Source organism: Pseudoliparis swirei, chromosome 12, assembly GCF_029220125.1.
Source record: "Pseudoliparis swirei isolate HS2019 ecotype Mariana Trench chromosome 12, NWPU_hadal_v1, whole genome shotgun sequence".
NCBI lineage: Eukaryota > Metazoa > Chordata > Actinopteri > Perciformes > Liparidae > Pseudoliparis > Pseudoliparis swirei.
The window spans coordinates 4034141-4052978 of record NC_079399.1 but is presented as its reverse complement, the minus strand read 5'-3'; the positions used below and the strand labels follow the sequence as shown (position 1 = coordinate 4052978).

Below are 18838 nucleotides of genomic sequence, written 5' to 3'. Positions count from 1 at the left end.
AGTTTATATCTGAATTCTCAGAATTTATATCAAGTTTGGTTCTTAAAACCGATAAAGTTATTATTGTTGGAGATTTTAATATCCATGTGGATGTTGATAATGATTGCCTTAGTGCTGCATTCATCTCCTTGTTGGACTCGATTGGCTTCTGTCAGAGAGTACAGCAACCCACTCACAGCTTTGGCCACACGCTTGATCTTGTTCTTACTTATGGCGTTGACATTGAGCATTTGAACGTCTTCCACAGAATCCTCTTCTGTCAGACCACAACCTCATAACTTTTGAATTTATACTACCGGAGTGTACTCCGTTAGTCAAAAGTTTCTACACTAGATGTCTAACTGATAGTGCTGTAGCTAAATTTAAAGCGATTCCTTCTGTATTTGATTCGATACCACGTCTCAATATAACAGAGGACTCCTGGTCTAACTTTAGTCCGTCCCAGATTGATCATCTTGTTGACAGTGCCATAGGCTCTCTGAGAATGACACTGGACTCGATAGCCCCTCTGAAGAAGAAGACAGTGAGGAAGAGGAGGTTTGCTCCCTGGTATAACCCTCAGACCCGCAAACTGAAGCAAACGTCACGAAAGCTTGAACGCATATGGCGTTCAACTAATCTCGAAGAATCCCGCTTAGTTTGGCGAGATAGTCTTAAAACATATAAGAAGGCCCTCCGTAATGCCAGAGCAGCCTATTACTCATTAATAATAGAAAAAAATAAACACAACCCCAGGTTTCTCTTCAGCACTGTAGCCAGGCTGACAGAGAGTCACAGCTCTGTGGAGCCGAGCATTCCTATAAACCTTAGTGGTAATGACTTTATGAACTTCTTTAATGAAAAGATTTTAACTATTAGGGACAAGATTAATAATCTCTTGCCCATAACCAGTGCCAATCTGTCCTCAAGTGGAATGGCCTTGGAAACCGCTGTATGCCCTGGTGTATATTTGGAGGGATTTTCTCCTATCAACCGTGACCAATTATCTTCAACGGTTTCTACTTCTAACACATCTACCTGTCTCTTGGACCCCATCCCGACGAGGCTGCTTAAAGACGTTTTGCCTTTAATTGGCGGCTCTCTATTAGATATTATCAATGTGTCTCTGCTAACAGGCCACGTACCACACTCCTTCAAGGTGGCTGTTATTAAACCTCTCCTGAAGAAGCCCACTCTGGATCCAGAGGTATTGGCTAACTACAGACCGATCTCTAACCTCCCCTTCCTCTCCAAGATCCTTGAGAAAGTGGTCGCAAATCAGTTGTGCGACTTTCTACATCATAATAGTTTATTTGAGAAATTTCAATCAGGATTTAGAAAACACCACAGCACCGAGACGGCACTGGTGAAAATTACAAATGACCTCTTAATGGCAGCAGATAAAGGACTCCTCTCTGTCCTGGTCTTGTTAGACCTTAGTGCTGCATTCGACACCATTGACCATGACATCCTGTTACAGAGACTGGAGCAGTCGATTGGCATTTCAGGCACGGCACTAATTTGGTTTAAATCCTATTTATCAGATCGATCTCAGTTTGTATTTGTAAACGATGACGCCTCGATAACCACCAACGTTAATCACGGAGTTCCACAAGGTTCTGTGCTTGGACCAATTTTATTTACCTTATACATGCTTCCTTTGGGCAATATTATCAGGAAACACTCCATAAACTTTCATTGTTATGCAGATGACACTCAACTATATTTATCGATAAAACCAGAGGAGAGCAACCAACTCTGTAAAATTCAAGCATGTCTTAAAGACATAAAAACATGGATGACCTGCAACTTCTTGATGTTAAACTCAGACAAAACCGAAGTAATTTTAATCGGCCCTGAGCACCTCAGAGATCAATTATCTGGTGATGTGGATTCTGTAGACGGCATTGCCCTGGCATCCAACACCACTGTAAAGAATCTTGGCGTTATCTTTGATCGGGACTTGTCCTTTAACTCCCACGTAAAGCAAATCTCAAGGACTGCATTCTTTCATCTACGTAATATTTCAAAAATCAGGCACATCTTGTCTCAAAAGATGCAGAAAAATTGGTTCACGTTCGTTACTTGAGACTGGATTACTGCAACTCCTTATTAGCAGGCTGCTCTAATAAATCTCTTAGGTCTCTCCAGTTGATCCAGAATGCTGCAGCTCGTGTTCTCACTAAAACTAAGAAAAGAGATCACATCACTCCTGCACTAGCTGCTCTGCACTGGCTCCCAGTAAAATCAAGAATCACTTTTAAAATTCTTCTCTTAACCTACAAAGCCTTGATTGGTGATGCTCCATCATATCTTAAGGAGCTTGTCGTACCATATTGCCCCACTAGAGAGCTACGCTCACTAAATGCGGACTACTTGTAGTTCCTAGAGTCTTAAAAAGTAGAATGGGAGCCAGAGCCTTTAGTTATCAAGCTCCTCTTTTATGGAACCAGCTTCCAATTTCAGTCCGGGAGGCAGACACAGCCACCTCGTTAAGAGTAGACTTAAGACCTTCCTCTTTGACAGAGCTTATAGTTAGGGCTGAATCAGGTTTGCCCTGGTCCAGCCCCTTGATATGCTGCTATAGGCTTATAGCTGCCGGGGACGTTTTAGGATGCACTGAGTACCTATCTCCTCTTTTTCTCTCCTTAAGGATGAATTTTCATCTCTCAATCACACGTTACTAACTCTGCTTTCTCCCGGAAGTCCTTTTGACTTTACGTCTCATGGGGTCATCGGACCCTATGAGACGGCATAGATCTATCTGCCTGATGGATCGTCTGGGTCGTGGAATTCCTGCTCATGACTACGCCACTGTCCTGTTGAGACTCCGCCCTCCTCCTCCCCACCGCCATCTGCCTGATGGATCGTGGAGGTCTCCATCGTGGAATATGCCTACTATGAACTATTCATACACTCTGTCATATTCATTGAATGTATTTTAACTCTAAATCTGTCCTTCTGTACACATTACATCTATTGCATCTGTCCATCCTAGGAGAGGGATCCTCCTCTGTTGCTCTCCTCCAGGTTTCTTCCCTATTTTTCCCCCTGAAGGGTTATTTGGGAGTTTTTCCTGGTCCGATGTGAGGTTTTGGGGCAGGGATGTCTATGTGTACAGATTGTAAAGCACTCCGAGACAAATTTGTAATTTGTGAAATTGGGCTATACAAATAAACTGAATTGAATTGAATTGAATTGATAGGGGAGAATAAGCCCTTGTACATCTGAATAAAGAGCACTTTTGTGGTCCTGTTAAAGTACTCCTCTAAAATGAATTCGCCATATAAATCGACAGTTTGTATCTTAATCTCGTCCTATCATTCGCTCTCGCGATGTTTTGATCATCTCTACTTCTCCCCGACTTGGAAAAGCCCACAAGTTTCTCGTTTTTAACGCCCCCTCCCTCTCGTAGCCAGACGGTGAAGTTCCTGCTCATCGATGATTCTGACATCTACATTTCCGCCCAGCCATCGCACTTCGCTCCTATTGGCTGAGGCACATCCAGCCAATCACAGAGGACCAAATCGAAAGCGTTGCGATGTCATCAATCCGCGATCGATTACTCGTCCTGGAGGAGCTAGGGAAACCAAAGCTAACACGTGGAAATAGATTTTACCGTATTTTGCCTTCACTTCGTGTTCGTGTGGTGTTTTCTGTTAAACCCAAAGTACCGGAAGGTGACGCCTAATCTCCCAGACGGTTTATTCGGTCGTAAAGTGTCATGGCGGACACCGTGGACGAGGATTCTCTGGACCGAATTAAAGCCGGGGACTACGTGGTGTTGAAACGGGGAGATATCTTCAAAGCTGTGCAAATTCAACCGAAGAAGTGAGTCAACAAAAACTAAACAATAAGCCTCACGTGCGTGCCTCCGTAACTTTAATACACACCGGGAGGAAGCCATTCAATGTGTGCGTGTCCGTGTTACGTCACCTCTCTCCTCCCAGGAAGGTGATGTTTGAGAAGCAGTGGTTCCTCCCGGACTCCGCGGTGGGCCAGCTGTACGGCAGCACCTTTGACGTCGCGCCCGGGGGGACCCTGCAGCCGAGGAAGCCCAAAGACACCGAGAGCTCCACCGGTGTGTTACCTGCCCGCACACACACACACACACACTAGTTACATTAATGTCTGCATGCAGGACCTCGTAAAGCACTATTGCATGTTTTCATTTCCACTCTTCATCCTCTTCTCTTCTTCCCAGATACGAAGGAGGCGGGCACAGACAACAGGAACATTTTAGACGATGGGAAATCACAGAAGCTGACCAGGGATGACATCGAGATCCTGAAAGGGCAAGGTCTGAAGGATCAGGTACGAGAGGGGCGATGACACACTTGGAACTGGCAGGTGGAAATATATATTACTTTTATTCCAGACTCGTGAGTCCATGAAGCAGCAAATACAACAACGATATATACAATACGATACGAGCACACAGGTACGATCACTGCAGTTACCTGGGGTTAATGAAAACATACAAACAAGAATAATACCTCGTATCACTCTCTGGTGCCTCAGTTATGGCTCAGTTAAATCTTTTAAATTGTTGATTTACTAACATAATTCCATTAGAAATTTTCCATTAATTTGAAAGACAGAAGTCAGAAGTCAATCCACGTGGCATTAAAACGAAATGTCCCAACAAATGCACCATTATGTCCCGTTTGAGTCGTGTTTGCTCATCACTGCAATATCCAGCTATTAAATATGTGTGTTGCATTGTTAAAGATGTACGTATATAATTTCTTTAAATAATCGGGTCTCATGTCGGTGTAATAAAAAGAGAGGATAAAGATATGTGTGTGTTTTCTCTCTATAGGAAATCATCCAGCAGCTTGTGGACAACAGCTCTACATTCAGAGATAAGACTAAATACGCTCAGGATAAGTACATCAAGAAGAAAAAGAAGAAGTGAGTCACTTGCGGTGACGATGCACCCCCGATGAGCTTCACTCAGCGTCCTGCGGCGGGCTGTGATCCATGTCATTGGTTGCTGTGCTTTTTTGTTTTCCAGGTATGAAAATACTGTGACGGTTCTAAGACCATCCTGCCGCATCCTGGCCATGATGTACCACGGCCGGGAACCGGGGAAGATCTGGTGAGTCAGCAGATAAATAAAAATAAAAATATATATATCAACATACATCTTCCATATATATATATATATATATATTCTTTATTATTTTTCTTTATTTTATATTAATTTTCTGATTCATTTGATTATAATAATTCATGTCTCTCTTTATATATATATATATATATTAAAAAGAGAACTTTCACACATGATGTTGCTGCATGTGCCGAAAAATAAAATCTTAAGAGAGAAACATTTATTTATTATTATTATTATTTTAAATACAAAATAATATATATATCAACATACATCTTCCATATATATATATATATATATGTATAATTTTTATTTTTTATTTTTCTTTATTTTATATTAATTTTCTGATATTTGATTATAATAATTTAGGATATAAACATATACGCATTTTTTGCTTCTACCTTTTCAGTCTTTCTGTTTTATATATTATATAGAATAATAATGTATTCCAATGATTGACTGAATAAAATACACGACGACAACAACAAGATATGTCGCCTGTGTTTTTCCCTTTGACGCAGCCACATGCGGTACGACATGCTGGCCCAGATGTTGACTCTGGCGAACATCCACGCGGGCAGCAAAGTGTTGGTGTTCGAGACCTGCGCCGGCCTCGTGCTGGGCGCCGTCATGGAGAGGATGGGCGGTACGTCCGCCCCGGGAACTTTCTCCGTATAAACAATGCAAAAAGCACTTTCGCCTTTTCACTTTTTTGCATATTCAGCCTGTGGTTCCCCCTCATTCAGGCTACGGCTCGGTGATCCAAATGTTCCCAGGAGGTGGGCCCGTGCGGGCGGGTGTGGAGAGCTTTGGCTTCCCGGCACATTTTCACGACACGCTGCATGAGTTTCCCATCTGCCATGTCAACGCTCTGCTGGCGGGCACTCTGGACACCAAGGAGCCCGCTGATGGTAGAGCCTGTTATGTCTCTCTGAAGATGTGTGTGTAGCTTTGTTTTCAGATGCAACGCAGGAGCAAAATAGAGCTGATTGCCTGGGAATGCTAATTATAAGGGTTCGTACGGTCATAGAAAACCTGGAAAAAGTCAGGGAATTTTAAACTGGTTATTTCCAGGATGGGAAAATACCTGGAAAAAAACTAAAATCCCCAAAGTTTTTCAAAAGTCATGGAAATATTTTATATTCATATGTTGCATTAACGCTGAGTATTAAATATTTAATATGCTTTTAAAAGAGTGACGCTCAAAGTATAAGTCGGAAAACGCTCTTTCATAGTCGCACATTTTCCGCGCTGCAAGTGAACGCACCATAGCCTGAAAAGACATAAATGTTTATTCTTTTAATCTAAACTATTGTCTCTCATTCATTTGTGTCATTTAAGGTTTTATACTGTAGGCTTTGGAATTCTTATTGTTAGTTTAAATATTACATTTTCTCACACCGAGATTTCAAAAAATGTTTGGTCATGGAAATTTGGTTTAAAGTTATGGAAACGTCCTGGACACCCATTGGTCCACATGTGTGTGAACCCTGCAATCTTTTTTAGTAACTACACATAGACTTTAAGATATTGTGACATTCCTCTGATGCAGATGTTCTCCCTCACCACGACAGATTCTAAGCCGTCCGCCGTGGCTGCCGAGGAAGAGCGAAACCCGCCGGAGGCGGAACCGGCGAGCGGTCCGGAGGAACCGAAAATGGAGACGGAACCGGCGAGCCGTCCGGAGGAACCGAAAATGGAGACGGGACCAACGGAACCGACAGAACCGACGAGCTTTCCGGAGGAATTGAAAATGGAGTCCAACAGTGGCGCCGAGAAAATCAAGGACCCGGAGATGGAGGAGAGAGAGAAACGCATCGAAGCCAAAGTACGCCCACAATACTAACCCCACTCAACTTTAGTTTTAGTTTTACTGTCATCATTTATATTCGGAAGCAACAGGAATAAGCCTCTTTGTTTGAATTATATTGTATCTATCTTATTAGTATGTTATAAATTCTTTGCTAATTGTTTGTCATACAAACTTTACAAGGTGATGAAATGTCAGTATTGGTCAATGCGGGTGTGTTACACCTTTTAAGGGCGAGAATTAACAGCATCATTTGTCATGCTGCTCACAATTGCTTAAAAAAGTTTGAGTAATTCATAATTCTTTGATATAATTGGTTTAAGGTCATATAGTAAATTCTTAATTAAAATTAAATTCTTAATTAAAATTAAGTTCTTAAATTAAATTCATTATTAAAATGTAATTAAATTCTTAATTAAAATGTTATTCTTAATTTAAATTAAATTATTTATTTTAATATATTCTTAATTTAAATTAAATAAAACTTCATTTTAATTAAAAATAAATTACAATTTATTATTATTTATTATTATTAAATGTATCATTTAAAATCCCCAAAAAATTAAATGCAAGTATAAACATTCTTGCTTTGCCTTTTTGAAAAAATTAAATAAATTATCAGAACTCTTGCGGACAGATTTTTGGCCAATTGCCCAAATTATTTCAGTCCTAAAACATTCTCTTGGTGCTATAAGAAAGGGATAATTGGATCTGAAAGAGAGCGTCAATATCCTAAATTCATGTTTTTATATTTTATTTCAAGGCTCAGGAAAGAAAGGCGAAGCAGGAGGAGAAGCGGAAGAAGCTGGCCTCTGCCGCCGCCCTGCTGGAGGGCAGGAATGCAGACGGGTGGGTGTTTCTACTTTTATCTCTTCCCCTCCTCTTCCTCCGCGCCGCGCAGTAAACACGGCAATTACAACGGATCTGTGAGGACGACCGTAAAAACGTGTCGTTGAGCGTGTTCATGGACGCCGTGTCCTCGCAGCACGGCGATGGCTTCTGCAGTTTCCCCGTCATGTAAAATGAAGCTCTCGGTTTATCGCCGTTTCTCTGTTATGATTGATGGGGGAAGCGTTGCCAGGGTGACAAGTATTGATCCGGGTAGTCGCTTGACTTTCTCCACATCAGTATGAAATCCACTCGGCTGCATAAAGGATGAGATTCATGTCACCATAAAAGTCTCCCAGTCATCGCCGTCCCACCAGAGTGCCGACCAGCACATTTCCATCGTGTGGTTTGCGGCGTATTTCACGTGCACATTTGCTCCATCGTCCGTTTTTGGCGTGCAGGTTGGTCATCGCCAGCCGGTTCCACCCGTGCCCCGTCCTCCTGGGCCTCATCAAGTTCCTCTCCCCGTCCAGGCCCTTTGTCGTCTACTCCCAATACAAAGAGGTGAGCGACGCGTTTACAATGCACTTGGAACAAAAGGGGACCGTAAAGTACTAAATGATGACATCATGTTGTATAGAAGACGACTTGAAACTAGAGACTGAGGCGTGAACTCATGTTTACCATGTTTACTGGGGGAATACATCAAGAGAGAAGGCAGTTATATACAGGAGTCGCCCCCTGGTGGTCAGGAGAGAGAATGCAGCTTTATCACACAAAGCATAGACTTCTATACAACCAGAGGAGTCGCCCCCTGGTGGTCAGGAGAGAGAATGCAGCTTTCACACATGAAGCATAGCCTTGTGGTCATAAATCAGACACTTATTCTGTTGTAATTAGAGTAACCGTGGTGACGGCATGGTGTCTTCTCCTTAGCACCGTCCTGCTAGCCCTAACGGAGGTTGCATTGACTTGCATAATGTAATAATATATACTTTGAACAACATCCCACCCCCCCCCCCCCCCTCAAGGTTTAATACAAATGTCAATCATTTATTTCCTAATCATTTGTATCGTAGGTTTTATGCAAATTAGCAGATGAGAATAACAAGTATAATGTTTTAATGGTTTACAACAACACTTAGTTGAATCCAGAGCCTCAACGTCAAGTGTAGTTCTTAAAATGAAAAATGGAGTTCAAATCAACCGAGAAAATTGCAATCGGTGCATCACGGATTACGATCACGTCGCTGCCATTATTCACTCTGTTGTGCTTATGTTGCTAAAAAAGTGTGTGCGTGCGTGCGTGCGTGTGTGTGTGTGTGTGTCCTTCTCCGCCTCCCTTCCCTGCAGCCTCTGATCGAGTGCTTCACGAAGCTCAAGGAGCACGGCGGTACGGTGAACCTCCGTCTCACAGACACCTGGCTCCGACGTTACCAGGTACACATTTACACTCAGTCTCTGGTTTGAGGTATTTTGTTATATATAGTATAATATTATATATAGGAATTCATTATTCTTTAATATAATTAATTATTTTATATATATATATATATTAAATATTCTTTAATATAATTTATTAAAGAATAAATACAATTCTTAAATTAAATTCATAATTTAAATTTAAATAATTTTTTTAATGATTATTTAATATAATTTATTATTATTACATCTATAATTAAAAAATGCTTTGCCTCTTTGAACAATTAAAATAAATCATCAGAACTGTTGCAAAAACATTTTCTGCTAATTCCCCAATTATTTTCCTACTAAATCTGGAGAGCTGGAGGAGGAAAGTAGTTCATATCTTCTTATTGTTGGTTGAACTGCGATGCAGAAATTCCTCAATTAGCAGCAGCAGAAATAGTCGTTGTTCCCCCCCCTCCCTCCCTCCCTCCAGCCCTCTGTAGAATGAATGTCTCCTGACTGTACTCCTGCATCGTCTCCCCAGGTGTTGCCCAACAGGACACACCCCCTGCTGCTGATGAGCGGCGCCGGGGGCTTCATCCTCTCGGGGACGACGGTTGCCGTGGACGTCGCCAAGCCCGCCAACTCCCAGCGAGCCGGCGAGCCGGCGGCAAAGAGACTGAAAGTGGACTGACACTGACGGATGAACGCGTGCGAGAAGAGTATAAATCTTCTCGGGGCACATTCCCAGCTGCCTGTTGGGCTGTTTTTTTATGATTTTTCTCCAGCGTCGACTCGTCTTTCCGCTCCACTGGTTTGACACCGCCGGTGTGAGCGAGGCGGCGTGTCTGCATTCATCAGTCGTTTCCCCTCATCTTGGATACACTGCGAGCTCGGGGCATGTATTATGAAAGCAACCGTGGACATAATCGTGTGTATGTGTGGAGAGTAAGTACGCATTTGTTTCTTATGCCTTCAAAACCGGGTGTACAAACTTTTTTTCCACCACAGTTGATGCTCTCCAGCTTCTACGTTGACACTTTTATTAATTTTTTTTTTTTCTGCATAAAGTGCCATTTGACTGTATCTTCACAGAATTAAAGAGCAGAGCTAAAGATCCCGCTGTGTGTTTTTAAAATCAAGAAATAATCAGAGAGACGTTTGTTTTGGTCCCAGAATAACTTCTTTTTTATTTTATTGAGGTGCAGATTGAACAAACTCTTCAGAAACAAGATGATTTGAATCATTTGAATTAGATGTATATATTATAATCGCGTATTTTCTCTTTATATATTCATGTATTAACATCAAAACCATTCCCATGCTGATAACATCAAAATATCACAAACACGCTGATAAACACTAAATTGATGACTCTCATGCGGCGTTGTCGTGCAACTTGGTGGCAATTTTCTGCAGCTCCGTGTCCATCGCCGCCAGGTTGTCCAGCGCGTTCTCCTGGAAACACGAGTTGTGACACATCAGCAACAACACCATCACATACGGTTTTAATTTGTCATAAATTGTACTTGTTTAAGCACATTGTTATATAGAGTATAATATATATATAAAACATTTGTTGTAATTAATTATTCTTTAATATAATTTATTATATATATATATTAAATATTCTTTAATATAATTTATTAAAGAATAAATAAAATTCTTAATTTAAAAAATAAATAAATGATTGTTAAATATCATTTATTATTATTATAACATTTATAATTTAAAATGCCAAACAAATTCAATGCAAGAAATGCTTTGCCTTTTGAACAATTAAAATGCGATGATGCAATCTGCATAAATTAGTCGATTGTTTTGCACATCCAACGTTACACGACCCAATCGGGAGATCTCAGGCCATCTCGCTCATAAAAAATATATTTTATTTTATTTTAATGGGCTTATTGTGATTTTAATTGCTTAATCACAGGCGTCTTAGTGTGATTACTGCAGCAGCCGTAAAAAGGCCAATGTGGAAAATACAAACGGAGAAGAGGAGGTGCCGAAGAATCCATCTGAGCCGGGTAATAAAAAGTCGTCGCTGCCCCTGAAAATATCGGTTACTTCCCTTTTATTATGTATTTAGGACGTGCTCTGGATTTACATTTGCACATATGCATAATATGTTCTGTGGCTCTGAAGGCCGAGTCCACATCTCCATGGAGATTTCCATATTGTTTCCTCTGTATATTTAGTATTTTAGTATTAGTATTTATTTTAGTATTAGTATTTAGTATGTATTTTAGTTTTAGTATTTAGTATTATTATTTATTTTAGTATTGGTATTTACTCCCCTCCGCCCCCTAGTGGTCAGTGTGGGGTCCATGCCCCTCCGCCCCCTAGTGGTCAGTGAGGGGTGCAGGCTCTACTGGGTCAGCTGAATACATAGGGGAAGATGTTTCTATATATAAAACACACATGCATATATTCTCAGGGTAGATTATTGGTGGTAAACTAGATTTCCGTTTAAATATTTGCATACATGTATTCACATTGTTGTTCATGTGCACCAGGCACTCTCAGGACGGTGACGGTGTGTCTTCCCCTCGGTGCGCTGGTCGACTTCCAGGTTTAACAAAGTGAACGTGACAGCGAACGCATCATCACGTCGCTCATAAAAGCTCCTTTTTGTTTCCTCCTCCCTAAGCTCCTTTTTGTTTCCTCCTCCCTACCTCCTGCTGGGCTCCTGCTCTCTGGACGCTCCTCCTCGGCACCTCCTGGTGGGAGCGCTGGGCCAGCTGGTTCATCTTGAAGCTCAGCAGCTTGGCCAGTTCATCCATCTGGAAAACATGAAAGGCAGAATCAGAGAATGTCTCATAAACTGACGGCCAAAATAAGTATCACAACTTTAGGGATGATACAAATATTAAGAAAATGTATATTTGGTCTATATGCTAAATACCATTACATCCACGAGGTGTAAATGTTTAAAAAATGCTCATAAAATAAGGACAAAGTGTGGATGGCGCTGTCAGATTCCTTTCTTATTTGTTTCATATATAAAAAATTAAATATATATATATATATAAACCTAAATCTTACAAATCTTACTGTACAAAAGGCTAAAAAAAGGATTACAAGATGTATTTCTATTGTAGGGGTCCAATTATGGCAAACTTAAAATGGATATAAGAATGGTTTAACTCATTGTTTTTCAAAGGAATTATTTATAAATCAATTCTTGAGAGTTATAAGTGTGATTACATTTGTAGATATATATAGATATATATTTTTTTCTTTGTTATTTTTCTTTATTTTATATCCATTTTCTAATTTATTTGACATTAATTTATTACAGGAATATATAAGCATTTTTTTTGCTTCTACCTATACCTTTTCAGTCTTTCTGTTTTGTATCGTATATAGAATAATGTTGTATTTGATTGAAAATACACACACACACGATGCCCACCTTGTTCACGGTCGCAGGTTGCTGGTCTGAATCCCTGTTGTACCAGGCGGGATGGGAGAAACCTCTGAAGCTCCCCGGGTTACGCTTCTCGGCCAGATACCTGAGAAACAAGAAGACCCAATAGTCTCTACAGAGGTGTGCAGAGGCCCGTCTCCAGTGTTCTGATGGTACGTTGTGTTATTGCCTTAGAAGACTAGCGGAGGGGTAGAAAACCCTTTTTATGTGAGCGCAGCTGAAAACAGTTATGCTGGTCAGAGAAGCTCTAAAACTGGCCTTTGAGCCACAAGAAGAACTTCATTAATATTTACAATAAAAATCATTATTTATAACCTCGTTAATATCTCGACTATATTTTATATTTATGTTGTAATTAATTTAATAAATAAAATGAGAGTTTTAATGGAAAACGCAAAATTGTCTGGGTGACCCCAAACTTTCCAAATTCAAAAAAGAGGAAGTCGTCGGATACGACGAAAACGCAGAAGTACCTCGTTGCCTCGTCCTCGTCTTCCTCGTCCTCCTCCTCGTCTTCCTCTCCTCCGCCTCGCTTGTGGAACTTCTTCTTGTGGTGGTACCGGTGGCTCGGTTTCCAGATGCGCTTCTCTAGCCCCGCCTCCTCCTTCCCGCTCCGCTTGTCCAGATCCCACGACTCTTGGCTGCGCTCTTCGTCGGGCTCCTCCCTGGCTTCCTCACCGGCCTCTTCGTCGCGCTTGTGGTGCCTCCTCTGGTGGAACCGGCCGGCCCTCCAGCCCCTCTTCTCGAGGCCCCAAGACTCCTGGCTGCGCTCTTCGTCGGGCTCTTCCCTCGCTTCCTCCGAGAGCTCTTCGTCACGTGTGGGTCTCCTCTGGTGGGACCGGCCGGCCCTCCGGTCCCTTTTGTCCAGACCCCACGACTCCTGGCTGCGCTCTTCATCGGGCTCTTCTCCGGCCTCCTCTTCGTCACGCTTGTGCCTCCTCTGGTGGAACCGGCCGGCCCTCCAGTCCCTCTTCTCGAGGGCCCAGCTCTCCTGGCTGCGCTCGCCATCTTCCTCCTCCTCCTCTCCGCCCAACGACTCCTCGTCTCGTTTGTACTTCCTGTAGCGGTACTTCCCGGGCCTCTGGGCCCTCTTCTCTCGGACCTCTTCGTCGCCTCCTTCGTCTTCTGATCTCTTCTCCTCGAGGCCCCAGCTCTCCTGGCTGCGCTCGCCATCTTCCTCCTCCTCTTCGTCGGCACGCTTGTTGAACTTCTTCTTGTGGTGGTAGCGATGCGTGGGCTTCCATATGCGCTTCTGTCTCTCCTCCTCTTCCTCGTCGTCCACTTGCCTTTTGTCCACGTCCCAGGACTCTTGGCTTCGCTCTTCCTCCTCCTCTTCCTCCTCCTTCTCTCCGCCCAACGACTCCTCGTCTCGTTTGTACTTCCTGTAGCGGTACTTCCCGGGCCTCTGGGCCCTCTTCTCTCGGACTCCTTCTGATCTCTTCTCCTCGAGGCCCCAGCTCTCCTGATTGCGCTCCTCGTCCTCCTCCTCCTCCTCTTCCCCTCGTTTGTGCTTCCTCTGGTGGAATCTTCCGGGCCTCCAGCTGCTCCTCTTCTCCCGCTCCACTTCTCCGGCGTCTTGGCGTCTCTCCTCCTTCTCGCCGCCCGGGCTCAAGGACTCTTGGCTGCGCTCATCCTCGGCCGTTTCTCTCTTATCCTCCAGGGATTTCAGGAGATCCTCGATGTCTTTCACGTCGGCTCCCTTCGGCGCCTCGGGTTGACCTTTGACCCCCTCTCCATGGGTTGCCACCCACTCCGCGGTCTTCTTGTCCAGCGGGGCATGTTTTACCCCTGTGACGTAACAGAAGAGATACAAACATCGACTGAGTGGCTCTAAGACGGGGGCGTCAAACTCATTTTCACCGTGGGTCACGTCAGCATCACGGCCGCCTCTTAAAGGGCCGGTGTACCTGAAACGCTGTATAATCTACACCCGGACATATTGTTCAATAACTCTTTGCATTTGATTATTGTTCATTTGAGTGTAGAAATATCGTACATAAGAACATTTCTCTAATATTATCACATAAATCCATTTAATTTGAAACCTTCAAAATAAAAGCACAGGATTAAAAAATATATAAATAACCAAAAAGGGTTTATAGCTCTGCAACCACAGAAGCTATTTGAATAATGTTGGTGTTTTAATAAAGGCAACACATGTGAGCTTTTTGTTCAGATGTGTAAATATTCGTATATATGTTCCTGGTTAATAGTAAATAAAGATGAAAGCACCATGAAAGCTGTAAGCAGCATTAATAGCAGTATTTTGTCACAAAAAATAAAAAATAGCCGACTTGTGACAGTTAAAATAGTGCGTTGATGCTTTGAATTTGCCCTTTTTGTCGTCTTGTAATAATCTGCGTGTGCTCCAGACCTGCTCGGAGGATGTCTTTGCATTCCTGGTCCAGCTGGGAGTCCGGTTTGGAGAGCGCTTTGGACAAGACCTCAACCAGACAGCGCGCCACCTGCAACACACACACACACACACACACACAAATGAACTAAATATGCAGCTGCCTTCATTTCTTCTTTGCATAACACATTTATTGAAGCGTACCACATCTTCTCTCTGCCCTTCTTTCCCCACTGGAAGCGCGAGATGTTCTGGAATAAGGGAAAAAAAATGAAAAACAGGTGAGGCTCTCAGTGAAGTGAGAGCGCCGCCTCTGTCCGCAGTCCTGAAGCGAGCTCCAACTCTAACTCACCTGTCAACAGGGACGCCACCGCCACGACCACCACGCACAGGAGCCTCATCTCCACGAGACGGAGGTGAATCCGAGAGAGAGGGGAAAAAAGAATTCTTTTTAAAAAGCTCCAACTCCAGCTACCTTTTCTGAAAGCGGCGAGGAACGAGTGACAGAGAGAGAGAGCAATGCGCTGACTGGGCGCCTGCTGCTCTGAAGACCGGAGCGAGAGGAGCGCCTCCTTTAAAGAGAGGGGTGGGCCGGAGGCGGCGGGGGGGGGGGGCTCCTCCATGTCGTGACTCGTTAGACCTCGGCGGTCGGAGGGGGATGCGACGCGTGGGGGGGAGGTGGGGGCAATTTGCAATTTAGTGTCACAGTTCATTCAGGTGATGATTTAAGCAGATTGTTTTGAGACGGGGGGGGGGGGGGGGGTTCAACGAGATCCTAAAGCCCCGAAACACTATATACTTTGTTAAGAAGTGGATGGAGGAGGTCTGGATGGTGGAGGTCTGAGAGGAGGAGGTCCGGATGGTGGAGGTCTGGATGTAGGAGGTCTGAGAGGAGGAGGTCAGGATGGAGGAGGTCTGGATGGTGGAGGTCTGAGAGGAGGAGGTCTGGATGGTGGAGGTCTGGATGGAGGAGGTCTGGATGGAGGAGGTCTGAGAGGAGGAGGTCCGGATGGTGGAGGTCTGGTTGGAGGAGGTCTGGCTGGAGGAGGTCAGGATGGTGGAGGTCTGGATGGAGGAGGTCTGGATGAAGGAGGTCCGGATGGTGGAGGTCCAGATGGAGGAGGTCTGGATGGAGGAGGTCTGGATGGTGGAGGTCTGGATGGTGGAGGTCTGGATGGAGGAGGTCTGGATGGTGGAGGTCTGGGTGGAGGAGGTCTGGATGGTGGAGGTCTGGATGGAGGAGGTCTGGATGGAGGAGGTCAGGATGGAGGAGGTCTGGATGGTGGAGGTCTGGATGGAGGAGGTCTGGATGGTGGAGGTCTGAGAGGAGGAGGTCTGGATGGTGGAGGTCAGGATGGAGGAGGTCTGGATGGTGGAGGTCTGGATGGAGGAGGTCTGAGAGGAGGAGGTCCGGATGGAGGAGGTCTGGATGGAGGAGGTCTGGATGGTGGAGGTCTGAGAGGAGGAGGTCTGGATGGAGGAGGTCTGAGAGGAGGAGGTCTGGATGGAGGAGGTCTGGATGGTGGAGGTCTGAGAGGAGGAGGTCTGGATGGTGGAGGTCTGAGAGGAGGAGGTCTGGATGGAGGAGGTCTGAGAGGAGGAGGTCTGGATGGAGGAGGTCTGGATGGTGGAGGTCTGAGAGGAGGAGGTCTGGATGGTGGAGGTCTGAGAGGAGGAGGTCTGGATGGAGGAGGTCTGGATGGAGGAGGTCTGGATGGTGGAGGTCTGAGAGGAGGAGGTCTGGATGGTGGAGGTCTGGATGGAGGAGGTCTGGATGGTGGAGGTCTGGATGGAGGAGGTCTGGATGGAGGAGGTCTGGATGGTGGAAGTCTGGATGGAGGAGGTCTGGATGGAGGAGGTCTGGATGGTGGAAGTCTGGATGGAGGAGGTCTGGATGGAGGAGGTCTGGATGGTGGAGGTCTGGATGGAGGAGGTCTGGATGGAGGAGGTCTGGATGGAGGAGGTCTGGATGGAGGAGGTCTGGATGGTGGAAGTCTGGATGGAGGAGGTCTGGATGGTGGAAGTCTGGATGGAGGAGGTCTGGATGGAGGAGGTCTGGATGGTGGAGGTCTGGATGGAGGAGGTCTGGATGGAGGAGGTCTGGATGGTGGAGGTCTGGATGGAGGAGGTCTGGATGGAGGAGGTCTGGATGGAGGAGGTCTGGATGGAGGAGGTCTGGATGGAGGAGGTCTGGATGGTGGAGGTCTGGATGGAGGAGGTCTGGATGGAGGAGGTCTGGATGGAGGAGGTCTGGATGTGGGAGGTCTGGATGGAGGAGGTCCGGATGGAGGAGGTCCGGATGGAGGAGGTCTGGATGGAGGAGGTCCGGATGGTGGAGGTCCGGATGGAGGAGGTCTGGATGGAGGAGGTCTGGATGGAGGAGGTCTGGATGAAGGAGGTCCGGATGGTGGAGGTCCAGATGGAGGAGGTCTGGATAGATAGAACCCTTGAAGAGGGTTCTATCTAGAACTCAATATAAAGGCATATCACACCTAGAACCATCCTCGAAAAGGTTCTCCAGTTGCACCAGAACCCCTCTCTTTCCAACTTCTCAGGGTTTCATCAAGAACCCACCGAGTTCTACCGAGAACATAGTATGTTCCTAGGGTTTCATCTAGAACCCACCCAGGGGTCCTACCCAGAACCCTTTTTATATTCCAAAGGTTTCTTCTCTACTGAGGATCATTTCTCATTCCGAGGGTTTAATCTAGAACCCTTAGGTTCTGCGGCTGCGCAGTGCCACCTGAAGAACTCTTTCTTCCACAGAGGGTCCTTCAGAGGAATCGGCTTCTTGAGGAACCTTCTCGTCTCACAAAGAGCATGTGCCCGTGTGCATGCTTAGAGACGCCGATGAAAGCGTAAACATGTGTTGACACAGCAAAGGGAAGTCAGACTCGACCCCGTCACGGAGACCACGAGCCCAGCGAGAGGAACCGCTGCGAGCAGAACCGGGATCTCGCGCTCCACGGATCTTACCGTCGTCTTTGACAACTGACGTGATTCCTCGTCGGGGCTTTTCAAAACCAGATATCGTGATCCGCCCGGGCGATACGCTCTGATCCGAAGCAGCCGCGTGGACCCCGGTCTGTTCGTGCGACGGGTTTCCGAGAGGAGCTCTGAGGTTCTGACTCCGCCGTCCCCCGGGGGGGGGGGGGGGAGGAGGTGAGAGACTCGGCGCTCCACAGAGAGCCGCTCAGCCACGACAGATATCAAAAGCGCTGAAGCGCGACTAAATTATACGAGCTCTGAACAATGTGTGTGTGTGTGTGTGTGTGTGTGTGTGTGTGTGTGTGTGTGTGTGTGTGTGTGTGTGTGTGTGTGTGTGTGTGTGTGTGTGTGTGTGTGTGTGTGTGTGTGTGTGTGTGTGTGTGTGTGTGTGTGTGTGTGTGTCTTCCTCTATGTGGCCGTACTCCTACAGCTCCGGGCCTGATTCATATTTAAGATGTTGGAGTTCATGTGGTCTGGACGGTCCTCCTGTGTGGAGGCAGCATGTTCTCCCCGGGGCAGCGTGGGTTCCCTCCGGGTTCTCCGGCTTCCTCCCACAGTCCAAAGACAAGCAGCTCAGGTTAATTGAACTCTAAATTGCCCGTAGGTGTGAATGTGAGTGAATGTGAGCCCTGAGATGGACTGGCGACCTGTCCAGGTGAACCCGGCCTTCGCCCAATGTCGCTCTACGTTAATGTGTACATGACTATTCTCTGGTGTGTAATGAAGTCTCTACAGAGGTGTGTAGAGGCCCATCTCCAGTGTTCTGATGGTACATTGTGTTGTCGCCTTAGAAGACTAGCGGAGGGGTAGAAAACCCTTTAAACCCTTTTTATGTGAGCGCAGCTGAAAACAGTTATGCTGATGAGAGAAGTCAAAGTCAGTTTTATTTGTCAATATAAAGCTGGCCTTCCTTTGAGCCTCAAGAAG

The 18838-nt window shown here is 45.2% G+C and overlaps 2 protein-coding genes across 4 annotated transcripts; one reads left to right on the top strand and one right to left on the bottom strand.

The window, feature by feature from the left end:
• The first annotated feature begins 3568 nt into the window (after nucleotides 1-3568).
• On the top strand, nucleotides 3569-10256 carry trmt6 (tRNA methyltransferase 6 non-catalytic subunit). Of its 3 annotated transcripts, XM_056428767.1 has the most exons (13): nucleotides 3569-3810; nucleotides 3930-4060; nucleotides 4184-4293; nucleotides 4802-4893; nucleotides 4997-5080; nucleotides 5614-5738; nucleotides 5839-6003; nucleotides 6667-6764; nucleotides 6813-6920; nucleotides 7666-7751; nucleotides 8192-8294; nucleotides 9084-9170; nucleotides 9682-10256. In XM_056428767.1, the coding sequence occupies exons 1-13, from the start codon at nucleotides 3704-3706 to the stop codon at nucleotides 9829-9831; spliced, it is 1446 nt and encodes a 481-aa protein (XP_056284742.1). In that variant the 5' UTR covers nucleotides 3569-3703; the 3' UTR covers nucleotides 9832-10256. The 3 variants fall into 3 exon arrangements, with proteins under 3 accessions (XP_056284742.1, XP_056284741.1, XP_056284743.1); XM_056428766.1 differs by having other exon boundaries at nucleotides 6667-6920; XM_056428768.1 differs by lacking the exons at nucleotides 3569-3810; nucleotides 3930-4060; nucleotides 4184-4293 and adding an exon at nucleotides 4323-4420 and having other exon boundaries at nucleotides 6667-6920.
• An 86-nt stretch (nucleotides 10257-10342) lies between these two features.
• Nucleotides 10343-15422, bottom strand: chgb (chromogranin B). The gene is made up of 7 exons (XM_056428765.1): nucleotides 15276-15422; nucleotides 15128-15174; nucleotides 14945-15035; nucleotides 13044-14358; nucleotides 12556-12655; nucleotides 11816-11923; nucleotides 10343-10595 (listed from the first exon to the last, which is right to left on the bottom strand). Exons 1-7 carry the CDS (start codon nucleotides 15322-15324, stop codon nucleotides 10515-10517), a joined length of 1791 nt encoding a protein of 596 aa, XP_056284740.1. The 5' UTR covers nucleotides 15325-15422; the 3' UTR covers nucleotides 10343-10514.
• Between the last annotated feature and the right edge of the window lie 3416 nt (nucleotides 15423-18838).